This window comes from Oreochromis aureus, linkage group 11, assembly GCF_013358895.1.
Source record: "Oreochromis aureus strain Israel breed Guangdong linkage group 11, ZZ_aureus, whole genome shotgun sequence".
Classification (NCBI taxonomy): Eukaryota; Metazoa; Chordata; class Actinopteri; order Cichliformes; family Cichlidae; genus Oreochromis; species Oreochromis aureus.
The window spans coordinates 1913547-1929082 of NC_052952.1; the positions used below are offsets into that span (position 1 = coordinate 1913547).

General features: G+C 41.8%; 1 protein-coding gene across 2 annotated transcripts in view; it reads right to left on the reverse strand.

Moving 5' to 3' along the window:
- Positions 1-905: 905 nt before the first annotated feature.
- The window catches only part of LOC116318448 (phosphatidylinositol-3-phosphatase SAC1-B), a 54176-nt gene continuing 39545 nt past the window's right edge, over positions 906-15536 (reverse strand). For both annotated transcript variants that reach the window (XM_031737451.2, XM_031737450.2), the window contains exons 11-21: positions 15409-15495; positions 15246-15314; positions 14995-15074; positions 14798-14896; positions 14576-14714; positions 8943-9012; positions 8341-8413; positions 4670-4763; positions 2952-3044; positions 2812-2869; positions 906-2734 (exon numbers count right to left, since the gene is read on the reverse strand). In XM_031737451.2, the coding sequence (XP_031593311.1) occupies positions 2598-2734; positions 2812-2869; positions 2952-3044; positions 4670-4763; positions 8341-8413; positions 8943-9012; positions 14576-14714; positions 14798-14896; positions 14995-15074; positions 15246-15314; positions 15409-15495 (999 nt within the window). In that variant the 3' untranslated portion in view covers positions 906-2597. The remainder of the gene's footprint in view (positions 2735-2811; positions 2870-2951; positions 3045-4669; positions 4764-8340; positions 8414-8942; positions 9013-14575; positions 14715-14797; positions 14897-14994; positions 15075-15245; positions 15315-15408; positions 15496-15536) is intronic.

Genomic DNA, 15536 nt, shown 5'->3' on the forward strand with positions numbered 1-15536 from the left:
ATATGATTTCATTTGCCTGCAAACATGTGAGTGACACAGTTTTATGGGGTTCCACTTCTCAGCTGTTTTCTATAAACCTTTACATTAAATCAACAAATGATTTGCACTTCTTATTAACATAACCACAGACCAAATTCCAATCCCCTCTGAGATCCAAAGACGATAACAGCAATTCTTTGCTGCTGTGTTGGACGTTCCAGAGGTACAAATTAAATGTTGAAAACTCGGCGTTCTTGTTCATCTCTGAGCCGATTTTGAGAACAGAAGTACAAAAAGGCTCATCTGCATTGTTTGATACTGCGACTCTACGACAAATGTAAAGGAAGAATTCTTTTAGTAACAAAAAGATCATCAAAGACGGGCACACCTATAATTACATAGCTGCTTCAGGCAGTCTCAGTTCAGTAGAGTTCATCTTGACAATAAAGAAGAGATAAACAGTTAATGATTATGTACAGTTAGACAAGTAGGCCACCATTAAACACTACAGTAAGGTGTGACTTAATGATAAAGGGTAAAATCAAAGCTGAAGAGGCAGCAAGTGTTTGCACACACATACAGTTCCTTCTGCAGCAGTCACAGCTGAGCCCTGTCAAACTGATTCAGCTTTCTATAAATAAATCTCTATTTTTACCTTGTTTGGCTTTTCTACTTTCATGCTTGCTTTTTAAAAAAAATTTTACTCACCTTGTTTTTATTTTTTGTACTACTTTAAGATTACCTTGAGGGTCTTTAAAGGTGCCTATAAATAAAATGTATCATTATTATTATCCAAGTACATAGGGAGCACGAGCTCTGTGGCTATTGTTTCACCATTTAGTTTTACAGACTGGACTTCACGAAAACACTTCAACAACTTCGATAGTGTTTAAAAACGGGAAAAATGAATTTGAAACCAAACAAATAAATTTGAAGCTCAGAAAACCCAATTTATTCAAAATAAAATCATTCATTAGTTTAAACACATTTTTTTAAAAACTTTTAAATAGCAAAACTTAGAATTTCATTTTCAAATGACTTTTTCCAACCCCGACGTAGCTCCACACGCCGTCTGCCAGCTGAGCCCGCCTTTATCACAGCTCTGTCTGTTAAAAGGGAGTTTGTTCTTCACACGGTCACAACAGTGCTGATTTTTGGGATTTCATCTTTTATATTGTAGATATTTGTCTTAATAATAATAATGATGATAATATAAAGCACATATAAAGCATTTGAATTGAAATGAAGTGAAATTGAAGACTCCAGGCATGTTTTCCGAACACATGAAGATGCACAGACCTAGAGGAAGAACATTGTTATAAATGTAATTTTTAAATTCCTCTAACGTCAGTACACTGTCAGCCACGATGGTGTCCCTGTGAAGAGAATACTGTTTCACATAAACTTTGTAGATTTATCCTTTAGTACCACAGTAAAACAGATTTATTCAGATTAGGATTTCAAGTCAAAGGAGTATTTTTTCTCTGGTGAAGTGACATGCAAAAATAGTTCACTCAAGGTAATACAAGAAAACGAGTTAATGACACAACTTTCTTTCTCCAGGGTTTCCAGAATAAATCCCCTTCTTAAAAGGTCCTTTTGAGTAATCTTCATCAACGGACCATTTTTAACTCCACAACCATAAATCATGTTCTAGCTGACTGGATTCTGAAGGACGAGCACACTTGGATACCTCCTTGCAAAAAATCCAGAAAAGAAAACACTCTGCAGGCCTCCTGTGTATGCAACACTGAGATCCTCTGTGCAGCTGCTTTGTTCCCCAGCAGGCTGCTGAGGCTGTCCACAGATACAACCCGACTTCTTTGGAGGAACGTCTCCTGGAGACGGATGATGCCCAGGCGGTCACCAAGCTGTCTCTCGAATGAGGCCGTAGATACTTTAGCTGTTACTGCAGCTGCTACATCGTTATTATTATTAAGAGTCTGGAAATCTTTTTTCTTTTTTTTTAAATTGGGTTCATTTATGACTGATGACCTAATCACAAACACCTGTTGAGTATTACATGAAATGATAAAGACCCCTCATGCAGATTTATACAGCAAAAATAGTTGTTGGAGCAGGAGAGCCTTTAAAGCTAATGCTGATCTTAAAATGCAGAGTATGAAACACAGGCAGTGTCTAATCTAGGACACACCAGTTCTACATGAGAATGTGAATCGACATATGTACATCTGCAAAACTAAGAAAGGAGAATTGAGAGGAATATCTTCACAGCTATGCTGTTTGAAGTCTGATCCCCATGTTTTCATAAAAGGAATGAGGTGGAGAACAACAAGGAATACATTTAAACAGGTCCACAGCATTCCAGTTAAATGAGGAACAAAGACATCGGGTCAGAACAAACTCCTGAGGTTCAGTGTCAACTTCAACCTGTGGACAGACCGTCCAGTCACCTACAGTGTGGAGAGCAGCGGGCCTGTGCACTCTTCAGTCTCTCCTGCTGTCGGGCACAAAGCCACCCTCGCTGCCCACCGACCTCCTCACTCCAGCATGCGTTAGTAAAGGCTCCAGGCCTGCTGATGCAGATAAAGTGATGACGAGGTAGAGGATGAGGTGGTGAGTTCGCGAGGGCCCAGCTGCTTTCCACACACACACATTCAGTCCAGCTTCTCCTTCTGCACCAGCTTAGGAGCGTCTACAAAGTCCCGTCCATAGAAGAGGATAAGCCCACCGGTTACTGCACTGGCTGTTCCCCAGAACAGGACGTAAGCCAGCGTCTCGGTCCACGTGTCACCTGACAGGAGACAACAGGTCAAACTGCATCAGTGGAGGAAATTTATTTTACATTCAGTTTACTGCAGTTAGTCTTACCGGCCATTAGAAGGCAGATTATACACATGGAAAAGGCAACCACCATGATGATGGGCAACTAGAAGAAAGAAAAGCAGCGTCACATTAAAGACATCAGAAAAAGAAAATGTTCTGAGTCAAGCTTCTTAAACTCTTCTTACTGTCAGAAACTTCCAGTCCTTGGGGTCTTGCAGTGGAGTGGTCCAGTCAGCTTCATCAACAACATAGTTCCCCAGAAATAAATCGATGGAATCCTGCAGGAAAAACAGCCCACCTGAACTCTTCTTTGCAGTGACATCATTACAGGTACGCTCTTCTATATGAATTACAGTTTTCACTGCTGGATTGTGTTCTGTTGCAAAAGATTTTGCAGTGACTTTAAAATATTTTTGTATGCAGGTTTAATATTTTACTGATGTCATTGCTGATCTGTAGAATGCAGCAAAGCAATGAGGTGCACACTGAACACAGTTTAACAGTTTTTGTCTCTGCTTAAAAAAGAGCAGGTTTACAATCAGTGTAAAAGAGTGAGACTGGACTGGTTTGAAGACTTTTCACCTCTCATCCAAGAGGCTTCTACTTCATTCTGGACTGTTGTTAAAAGAAGAGGGAATGCTACACAGTGGGAAACACGGCCCTGTCGCTGAGCTTTTCTGAGCTCATAGCTCGTATTTTTCTCAGTTTAAACATTTTTCTATGTTTCATTTAGAATAAAAATATGGCTTAATGAGCAAATCACTGCATTCTGTTTTTATTTACATTTCACAGTCTTGTCTAAATCTCCACACCATCAGTGCTGAGCATGCTGCTCATGACCTGATTTTAAAAGAATACATGCCTGTAAAGAAAAGTCTACCTGCAACGGTCTGATTACTCATAACATAATAATTATGTAAGAGTCATTAGTAGCTTGTATTATTGTGATATTGTTGTAGTATCTGATGGAACAGATTCATTTCACTTTGCAATATGGCATTCATAGTATTCATAAGATTAATAACTGTAAAAAATCACAAGTCCACACTAATAAAGTAGCATATAAAGGATGACAACCTGAACCCACCAGTGACGTGGTCAGCAGAGGTCATCATAAAAAAATATAATAATCAAATAAATGAACTATTTTTTATTAAAAATTCTGATTGCACACACTCACACAAATGGTGCCCTGCCATGCAACAAGGCACTAATAGGGGGCGCTCGTGAGTCCATGGTGCAAAAAAGGGACAATCATTTTGGTCCAGAAGGATCGGCGTGTGGACTTCATTTATAAGTAAAGGTTAGGTTTTTTTAAACAGTTTGTATGTGTAAAGAACGCTGATATGAAACTGCTGCCAATCAAATGGGAGGAAGGACTGGCCCAATTTGTGGCAGCAGCAGGTAGCAGCGGCGCTTCTGGTCTGCAGCAACTCCTGCTGCTGTGATCATGTGTTTCTATTTGATGACGCAGTCGTCATTGCTGTGTTAGACTCCATGGAGCATTTCCATCTGGTCATTTCTGCAGCAATTTGCAAGGTTTTCATAATTAATCTCTCAACATCTGTCTCCAGCTGCCACTGTGTGGGGCACTGAGGCAACTACCACTGACTTCCCACTGTGTGTCCGTGAGGTAGACACCAGCAACTGAGAGATTAATGAAGAAAACCAAATGAATGCAGAAATCACGTAACAAAATGCAACTAAAAAATAATATCGAATGTCCAGAACAGCAGCAGCTGCCTCAGACACCGGCAACACGAATGGAAGGCAGGAACAGGAAGTGCCTCTACTAGCTGACTTGAGCCAAATGGTGAATAATTTACTCTGTTGGGTTCATATATTTGTAACTCTGATTCTGATGGATCAGCCATGAAGCTCAGCGCACGTCTCTGGTACCCACCTGTCTAAAGCCATCAGAGAAGTTGTTTTTGTAATATCGGATCATTGAGTTCCAGCCGTCCATCAGCAGTCCCCAGTGTGTTCTCTTTCCTGTCCTGAAATATGAACATGAAATTCAGCAGCAAGAAAAGCAGCAGCATTTACAACTACTTTACCATTTTAATAACTGCTAAAGTACAGAACTCAAAGTAAAATTAAGGAGCTCATGAACGGTCCGCAGAGGAGAACCTATCGCCATTTAGAAACTTTAAGAGTATTTCTTTAAGAGCAAGATCCAATTCGGGTTTTTGGTTTTGCCCTCGCAAACAAAAGTAACTAAAGTTTATTTATATAGCACCTTTCACAGACATGTGTCACAAAGTGCTTTACAAGGTAAAAACACAATACAGTCATAAATACATCATAAAAACGCTGGTCTAATTAAAAGCTTTTTGAAATAAAAATGTCTTTAGCTGCTTTTTGAAGGTCTCCACTGAGTCCAAACCCCGTAGAAATGGGGGAAGTGCATTCCACAGTCTGGGTGCAACAGCTTGGAAAGATCGGTCCCCTCAGGCTTTAAAACGAGTGTGGGGGACCACTAAAAGGTTTTGGTTTGATGACCTCAGGTTACGAGTGGGGGTATGTGTACGAATCAAATCGGCAACGTGGGGGGGGCCTTTCCCTGTAATGCTCTAAAAGTTAAAACTAGAATTTTAAAATGGAACCTAAATCTGACTGGTAGCCAGTGCAGCGACTTTAAAACAGGAGTCATATGAGCTCCCTTGTTCGAGCGGGTCAGTAGCCTCACTGCAGAGTTTTGAACAACCTGTAGACGAGCTAGCCCTTTCTTGTTTAGACAAGTAAACAGGCTGTTACAGTAATCGAGTCTTGTAGAGACAAAAGCATGTATTATCATCTCGAGTTCACTTGTTGACACGATGGATCTAAGTTTTGAAATGTTCCTCAAGTGAAAAAAGCAGGTTCTTACTATCGGATTTAAATGTCCCTCCAAAGAAAAAGCTTCATCAAAAATAACACCCAGGTTTCTAAGGTTATGTTTCTGTGAGGAACCGAAGTCACCCAGTCGCCGTTTAATATCGGGTATTGCACCGTCTGGTGCAATAATCAAAGTTTCTGTTTTGTTTTAGCTGTAAGCAATTATTGTTCAACCATTGTTTAATGTTGGTTAAACAGTCAAAGATCAGTCAATCAGACTTAAAAGAATAATATAGCTATATATTAAAAGATGATAAGATATATATTATATTTATATTAAAAACAGAATAGGTCCCAGCACAGAGCCCTGAGGAACTCCACACAACAACTCTGTGGATTCCGACATGATCTGGTTTGCAGACACACTAAAACTCCTTTCAGATATATAAAACAAACTGTAATATTCTGATGATGTGTGGCTGTAGTGATCTTTAAATATTAGACTTCTCAGCAGGCTAGAACCAGGTATAACCACCAACACTAATCAGCAACAGTTGCAAAGACCAGGCAGGACGCTCTTCCCAATCACATCGCTCTAGGTCTCGCTGTCACTGCCCTCGTGAGCACTGAAGTCTCCCAGCAGGACAACAGAGTCAGCAGAATGAACACCCTCGAGGACCCCGCCCAGTGACTCCAAGAAGACTGGATACTCTTAACCGCTGTTCAGGCTACTTCCCCACCAGAGAGGTGATATACCATGTCCCGGGAGCCAGCCTCGATAGCCGGGGATCAGTTCACACACAATGCACCCAACCCCTACGACATCTCCTGTGGGTGTTGAACCTACAAGGCGGCGGGTCATTTTCCTTCTTCAGGGAACAATGGCCCGGCCACCAGGCGTTCTCCTTCAAGCTCCCTCCCCAGGTCCCCTTCTGTCACTTATAAGAATCAGTACAATTTACTGTTCGACATATGTCTCTGCCCTCACCTATGGTGACAAGATCCGGTAGTAAATCACAGCAAAAAATCCTGGCACAACTTCACCTGCTTCAAGGTATGGAAGATGAAAAGAATTAAAAACAGGAAAGATCCCTGCTTTTTAGATCGGTAGTAACCAGAAGAATGAAATCACGGATACAAGCGGTGGAAATGAGCTTTCTCTGAAGGGTGGCTGGCCTCTCCCTTTGAGATAGGGTGAGGAGTTCAGCCCTCCCGGAGGGTCTCAGAGTACTGTTGCTTCCCCTCCACATTAAAAGAGCCAAATGAGGTGGTTTGGGCATCTTGCAAGGATGCCTCTGGGGTGAGATGTTTCAGGCATGTCCCACCAGGAGGAGGCCCCCTGGAGGAGGTGGCTGGAAAGAGGGAGGTCCTAGCATTCTTGCTTAGGCTGCTGCACCCACGACCCCGCCACGGATTACCAGAAAAAAATGGATGAATGGAAGGAACAGTTGTACAAGGCTAACTCACATATCATTACAAAGAGACCCACAGTACAATGTTTTTATTCTTCAAAGCCAGGGTTTTAAAAAAAAGAGGTGTCCCTGCAGGCACTCCCAGTGATGAAGCCATTACTTCATACCTGTGCAACACCCTCAGGTGTCTCTGTCACTTACTCCTCTGCATTTTTAGACACAGGCTACGGCGCTAAATTTGAATGAAAACATTAGTTTTAGAATTAACAAAATTTCTCCTTTATGACGAAAAACTGCACGTCAGTTTGACTGAACAGCCTCTCTGATATCTTTACTGTAAAATGTTTCGATACAGCTTCAGCAAAACACAGTTAAACTGCTCCACCTGTCTTGGTGCGCAGCGTTCATTCTACCCATGGCGCTAAAAGTTCAACACGCGTGAACCACAAAGCACTTTCAGAAAGATTTCCTGCCTTTGTGTTGCTCTTCCTTTAACATCAACACCGACTTACTCTGAGCTGAAATGCGACGAGTACAAAGAAGCTTCATGAATAACACCAACACATTTTATTTAATATTTCATCTCTCGGCCTCTTATCATTCATGATTGTCTTACTAACAAATGTTTTTTTGAAAAACACATTTGTTAGTAAGTAAGTAAGTAACATTACTTACTACTTACTTACTAGTTAGTAAGTAACATTTATATTTTTTAGTTAAATTTATTTTTTACATTTTATTTTTAAGTAGGAAAACAGCCTTTACGTTGGGTCTGATGTTGCTAGTGTCTTCCTCACAGTGAGACATAACATGTTCATTAATTACTGGTACTGTTCTCAATAATACTCAAACCAACATATTGGTATCGTATTGGAAGTGGAAAAGGTTTGATCTGTGCATCTCGATCTACAATCCATACTGCAAATCTCTGCAGTAGCTTTTGAAGACATCATTTAGTTTGGCTTTTCTGGGAGCTTTTACTCTGTGTGTTCAATGAAGACATGCACACCAAGACAGGTGGAGGTTTTTTTATTGCAACTCTAAAGACTGCTCATATTTTAGCTGAGTACAAGCGACTGGATACATCAGTCAATAGTGATCAGATTGATGATTGAAATGGACACGACTGTAGCACAAAAGTCAGAAACAAAACGCTAAAAAAGAAATAGCTACTCCAAAGTCATGGGTGTTTGGTTCCACCTCATTATGGAAGTGAAGGCTATCTGTTCTGATGGCAGAACTTGAAGACAGGTATGGATAAAAGGAAAACTTGGTCTGACAAATATGCAGGTAAGTTATCATGTATTGTAGATAAAATTGAGGTGTTTGCTGTGTGAACACTCACCTAGTGAAGTCAGTCTTTAAGGCACCAGTTCCAGCATACTGCTTGGCACATGCATCAGCATTGTCTGCCCAGGCTGTGTGTGAAACACAGAAGGGGAGGCAGAGCAGGTCATTTACTAATCAGAGAGTTCGTCGTTCAATCCCTGGCTACTCCAGTCTACACATCAAAGTATTCTTGAACGAGACACTGAACCCTGAGACGCTCTCTGATGCATTCATTGGAGTATGAATGTGTGGGAATGTTCTACAACTAAATGTTGTATAAAGTTGAATAGTTATTGTGTATCCATGAAGCAAACATGTAAAAGAGTGCAATAAGTGCTAAGTCTTCTGCTCAGTGTGTGTGTAGGGGTGTAAAACTGTGACACAGACTAAATCATGCAGGCCAGATAGTAGCTGGGACAGAGCATATCAAACTGAAGCAGTGTTGGTGCCGTTTACCACACAATGCCCTTTAGAAGTATTGTAAAAATCAATGGATCCAAAAGGTTTTGCGAGCATGCAAAGGACCAGTTGCATATTAGGCAGGATTTAGTTATAAAAAACAATAAACTCTGATTAGTTGTTACTACTCAGGCTACAGCTGTGTGAGGGAACACCCACCATTCTTGTACATCTTCTCAAAGTCTGTCTGCTCTTCAATCCGCTGGCCTATGTGGAGAACTCCCATCCTCTAAAGACACACACACACACCTTTTGTCAAAGGCTCTCAAGTCTAAATGTTTTCTAATACAGCCCTGTTTTAACTTGTTTATGCAAACTCTGAACATTTTCCTTGTTTACCTGCTGCCTTCATTTAGAAGAATTAAAGCAAATATAATCCCACTGCAAAATGGTATGGAGTTAATTTCAGTGCATTTGAAGACAGTAGTGGGACTATGCTTTTGACTGTAAGGTGCCAGGAGGACCACCCAGATCTGAAGAATAATCATAGACAAAACAGGGTTTCAAAAACCCACTCAGCAACAAGTCTGCTATTCTCAGAGGAACAGGTGACCTTGGAGTGATGTGGCTTCTGTCCCTGGGGACACAGCTGCAGATACTACAGTGCAAAGCAGTACAAATAGAACGTTTTGTTTTCATTGGTTGGCTTTAATGCACGAACTAAGGCCAAGAAGAATCGCAAACAGTCATACCTAGGGCAAATTAATCACATATCATGAGAGGAGATGTACTCCTGATCATGATCAATGACCAGTTTATTGACATCAACAGAATACTGCTCCATATAAGCTCAACAGTCCTTCAGCTAGATGAACTAACTGATGAACTATGTGCTCAGATACTTTTATTTGCTCTTTGATGTCATATTTATAATTTGGACAGAAGCAGATGTTCGCACGATGGTGAAAGTGTAAAGAAAAATACCAACATAAAGGCCTGGGACTGATTCAGTTCTATTTAATTTATTTATATAGCACCAACTGACAACAACAATCACCTCAAGGTGCTTTACAAAGTAAGACAACAACCCTACAATCACACGACCCCCATGAGCAATTACTTGGTGACAGTGGGAAGGAAAAACTCCCTTTTTACAGGAAGAAACCTGCAGCAGAACCAGGCTCAGGGAGGGGCGGGGCCATGTTGGGGGAGAGAGGAAAGAGACGAGAGTGACTGCTGCAAGCGGTAAGCAGAAAGGAGGGGGGCTTGCTGTTCTTGTAACAAACGGTTGTGTAACTCTGCTCATATAACAATCAAGGAGCAGATTTGTTGCCCAGACATTGAACTGTGCGCTGTTGGAGACAGGCTGTATTATTTTCCCAGGAAATGTACCCATGTGACTTTGGTGACTGTTAATGTTCCTCCCTCTGCTAACTTCACAGCTGCATGTGACATTATTCACTCTGCCATTGGCCGGTTACAGACTCAGCTTACAGCCTCTCGGGTGACTTCAACCATGTCACCTTGGACACTACACTGCCAACTTTCTCACAGTATGTGGTCTGTCCCACCAGGGGGGAGAGACTGTTAGACCTACTGTATGTTAATGTAAAGGACTCATACAGTTCCTCCTCTGTACCCCCACTGGGTGGGTCAGACCATAAGATGATTCAGGCTACGTCCACACGAGCCCGGATAGATTTGAAAACGGCGTTTTGGTCTGAAAACGCTCCGCGTCCACACTAGCGTTTTCAGTCATTTTCACGGAGTTGTGCGTCCACATTGAAACGGCCGAAAATGCTTACGTTCCAGTCCTGCACATGCGCAAAAGCGAGTGAGAGGCTGTCTGGAGCATGTACAAACTGATAATAATCGTTTTTAGGGCTGTCAAAATTGAGAGCCAACAAAACAACTGCTGTATAATGCCCTCCGCTATCTTTGTTTAAGTGGTCACATGACTGCATCACATGACTAAAATGCGTCATCGTTTTAGAAAGTCTGCGTTTTCGAGCGTCCACACTGCGACGGGACAGCTCTGTTTTGAAATGTATGCGTTTTCGAGAGCGGTTCCAAATCGCTGCGTTTTTCCTTGAGGAAAACGCCGTCTCAGTGTGGACGGGAGGCCAAAACGGAGAGAGAAAACGTAGCCTCAGTTCTCCACTATGTTTTCAAACATGAACGCAGTTAGTGTGGACGTCACTCATAGACCTCAGTTCACCACTATGTTTGCCAAACCTTTAAACAGTACATTTGCACAATGACTGAAACCAGCCCACTGAAGGAACAATAGGCTGGGAGGTCAGGTCAATGGTACTCATGGCCATTGATTAGTGGTTGTTGATCAATGGTCATGATAATTTGCATAATTATGATTAAGGAACTGACCTCACAGCCCATTGTTCCTTCAGTGGGCTGGTTTCAGTCATTATGCAAATGTACTGTTTATAAGATTGGGGAAACCTGCAGTCAGCTGAGACTGAAGAAGTCACTTGGATGAGTGACAAAACATTTCTCTCACTGAAAACGTTACGTCCAGATGAACAAAATCAATTTTTGGAGATTTACTTACCTGGATGATTGAGCATGCATCAAGACGTTATGTGCCTGTTGTGAAGAGGGAGCCTGTGACCACCGGTAGTATTAGGAGGTGATCTGAGGAGGCCTTAGTGGAACTACAGGGCTGTTTTGTGACAGACTGGGAGACTCTCTGTGAACCTCAAGGTGAGGATATCGATGGGCTTACTGAGTGTTTTACCAACTACACCTTCCACACCGACTCCATTGTCCCAGATCAGACATTGTTATCCAAATAACAAGCTGTGGGTGACAAGGACATCAAAACCTTCCTCAATGACAAGAAGAGGGCCTTCAGAGTGGACAATAGAGAGGAGGTGAGCATGGTTCAGGCGTTACTGAAAGGCAACATCAGAGAGGCTAATAATTACCGGAGAAAGCTGGAGTGGAAAACAGTATGAGAGAGGTGTGAAGTGGCATGGAGACAATCACCGGATTCAGGCCATCCAACAGCAAAGAGCTGGGGGGCGGTGAGGGCAGAGCCAATAGCCTCCTTTCTATTAGTTTAATTTCTATAGTTTTCCACTAGATCATAGTACTTGGTATCAGGTACTAAAATATTACCTAGTACACCGGGGTTCCAAGCGATCTAAGCAGGCGACATCGTCAGACTGCATCTCAGCGATTGGCTGGTCAGTAGCGTCACTCGATGAGTCATGAGAGCATCTCATTCATGAAAATCAAAACTGCCGTTCTTGTAACCCGGCAATGAGGGAAATACAAAACAAAGCCATGGTCCCTGAGTTTGACGAAAAGCCAGAGAGCGAGCAGCAGGTATATCGACGCCTCCACTTCCATCTTTTTTGTACCATTGTACCATTTTTGTACCATTTTGGATGCTAATTACGTTACAGGATGCTAGGCAGTGTTGCTATGACAACAGCTATGACAACAACCAGGCAGATTAGGTGGTACTCAATTGTAATGGAAAACCAGTTGTGGTGAGCCATGGCAAGCTGATCAAAGTAGGTACTAATGGAAAAGGGGCTAATGTGTTTAATGTGTTTTTCAACAGACTTGACACTGTCGTAAATGCCCAGCCCCTACAAGCAGAGTCTGAGTCTGCAGAGGTTCCCAGTGCTGAAGAAGACGTCATGCCTCGTTCTTCTACCAAAGTTGCCACATTCCAGTGACCCCAGGATTGCAGACGTGTGGCACTGACTTCCCACATCAGGATCCCCTTCAGTTTGCTTACTAGCCCAGCCGAGAAGCAGACGACGCCATCATCTACCTGCTCAATGGTGTCTATGCGAGCACTGTGAGGATCATACTTTTTGACTTTTCCAGTGCATTCAACACCATCAGGCCGACCCTCCTGGGTGATAAGCTGACAGCGATGCAGGTGGATGCCTCTCTGGTGTCCTGGATTGTTGATTACCTGACAGGAAGTCCACAAAATGCGCGTCTTCAACATTGTGTGTCAGGTGATCAGCAACACAGGGACTGTCCTCTTTCCTCTTCACCGTCTACACCACAGACTTCAGCCACTGCGCAGAAGCCTGCCATCAGAGGTTTTCTGATCACGAATGCATCAGTGAGAGTGAAGAGGCAGAGCACTGGGGGAAGTGGGTTGAAGTGGACATTGTAGAAGACTATAAATCCCTTGGAGTACATAGATAATAAACTGGACTGGATTAAAAACAACACTGCACTCTACAGGAAGAGTCGTCTCTATTTTCTGAAGCGGTTAAGGTCTTTTAACATCTGTCAGACGATGCTGTCTGTTGTGGCAGTGCCATCCTCTATGCTGCTGCATGCTGGGGGAGCAGATGCCAACAGACTCAATAAACTGATCCGTAAGGCCAGTAATGCTGTGGGGACGGAGCTGGACTCCCTTAAGGTGGTGTTGGAGAGGCGGATGTTGTCAAAGATGAGGCTGGATAATACCTCCATGACATGCTGGCCAGTCACAGGAGCCCGTTCACTGAGAGGCTGAGATTATCTATAATGCACCACTGAACGCCACAGGAAATCATTCCTGTCTGAGGCCATCTCCCTGTACAACTCCTCCATCAATACAATAGTACAATAGCGCACATCCTCTGCAGTGAAAGTAACAAAGTTTCATAGTTTACAGTTTAGAGTAAAATTTAGATGATATATATTTAATCTGTGTAATATTCTGGATATTTAGACTTGAGCTATTTCTTATATTTTGTAACTTTGTAATATATTGTATTATTTAATTAGTTCAGTCTGTTACTGTTCTTATTGTCTCTAACCACATAATGTTGTTAGAGATCAATGAAGTATTCTGATTTGAGGGGAAATCCCCAAAGCAGACCAACAACCTGAAAGCAGCATTAAAGCAGAAACTGCCCACGTCAAGGCTGTTCAGATTAAGGAAAGCACAGTGCAAACAGGTTACAGAGATCTGAAGCTTTACCTTTAAAAAAGTAAAGACTTTGTATCAAAGTGTAATGTGCACTATTAATCATCACCAGTTAAATAAAGCAGTATGAGGCTCTCTGTGCTAATGTCTCCATCTAAAATATGCTGTTTGTTTATTTGTGGATTCTCTCTGTTTAAACATGTTTGGACAATGAAAGCATTTTTGTAATTTGGCCTCGGCACACTTACCATGTTAGATTTTAAACCAAATAATGACTTTCAGCTTAGATGTAAGGAGTTTAGCAAAATTATTTCATGAACTGATTTGCAGTTAATGAAAAATGAATTATAGCAATCTAAAAGGAATTACGGTCCAAGGAGATTTCAATGAAAGCGAGGAGGCCACAAGGATAGGTCGAAAACCCAAAATACACCACAGAGCTAACCAAACCTTTAGGGTAAGTAGCTCAGCCATTAATAGGATTCATAATTTAGCTTGCAGGGGAAAAAAGTCCAACCCAGCTCAAGAGCACTATATGAAAAACATGGTTGTGCGTTGCTCTACCTAAAAAAATTTGGGGGTCTTTCCACTGCACCAGAAAAACTTCCTAAAACAGGCTGGGATTCCTGTTTTTTGTTAAACCCTTGAATTAAAGCTAAAAGGCTGCACTTTAGTCACATATTGACTGTTTGATTTAAAATCCACTGTGGTGGTGAACAGAAACAGAAAACATTTAAGACTCATAGGCCTAAATGTGTGTAAATGTTGCTCGCACTGTAAAGTACTTCAAGGTTTTTCGATGGTGTTGAATGATAAGCAAAGTCTTGCATGCGAGAACCATTACAGCTTTTTTTTTAGTTCAGCAGGCTGAGGCATCCCCAACAGTGCCCAGAGTTGAGTTATCCATTATTTTTAGTATTATTATATGTGACTATGCATTTAATACCTGCAGCTGTGACTGAAGAGAGCGTCGGGCCAGCAGGCTCTGGATGACATTTGTACGATCCAAACAGTCCATGCAGTTGCTCCGAAAAGTTCCCTCCTGATTTAACAGCACCTTTCCATCTGCATCCACTAGGAAATATCTGAATCCATATGCACACCATTACTTCTTATGAAGAGTGTATTGCTATTGGACAGACACCAGCTAGTACACTAACTCACTGACCCAAAGTCATCCTGCATTTCAGCAACCATGTCCAGTAAGATCTGAAGGCGGTGCCACCTCATGTGACTGCACTCCTTATGAAAGTCAAAAGCTATGTACCTAGACAAAAACAAGGCTTTAATTACCTGAGGAAAACTGGATGTCGAGTAAATGCCAGACACAGATGAAGCCTTAGGCTGAATTAGTGGTAATCTTACTTGATCATGCCATTACCCAAGTTTGTGACCATCTTGTCAAATGCCAGCTCCAATGGCTTTTCTGAGCCTTTTTGGTTTATCTGTGAAAAAAACAGAACAAGTAAAACAAAGAGGCTTTGGGGTTTTTTTTAATAAATCAAACGATTGCATATGGGTATTTGTGCTTCTACTGTTATTTCATTTGACTGTTAAGGTTATATCATGGTCTTGTAAATGTGCTATGTAGCAATCATCTAATGGATTTTTCTTACCAAGTTCAAAGTGACTTGTCTTCCATAGAGGATAATCTGGGAGTCAAAGTGTCTCTGAAATCCATCCAGCTACGACGAAAACAGGAACATTTCAGAAATGAAGATAAACACAACAGGCACAAGTATTTGTTGTGTCATTTGGATCTACATGTAAAAAACTTACATGGTTGACTGTTTTGCTGATCTGTGGTTTTGGTTTGTACCTGAGATTAGGCCTTTGGGACCAGTAGAAGGGGATGGAGCCTCTGGTCTGCAAACACACCATTAACAATGAGAATTTGAATAGAGAGA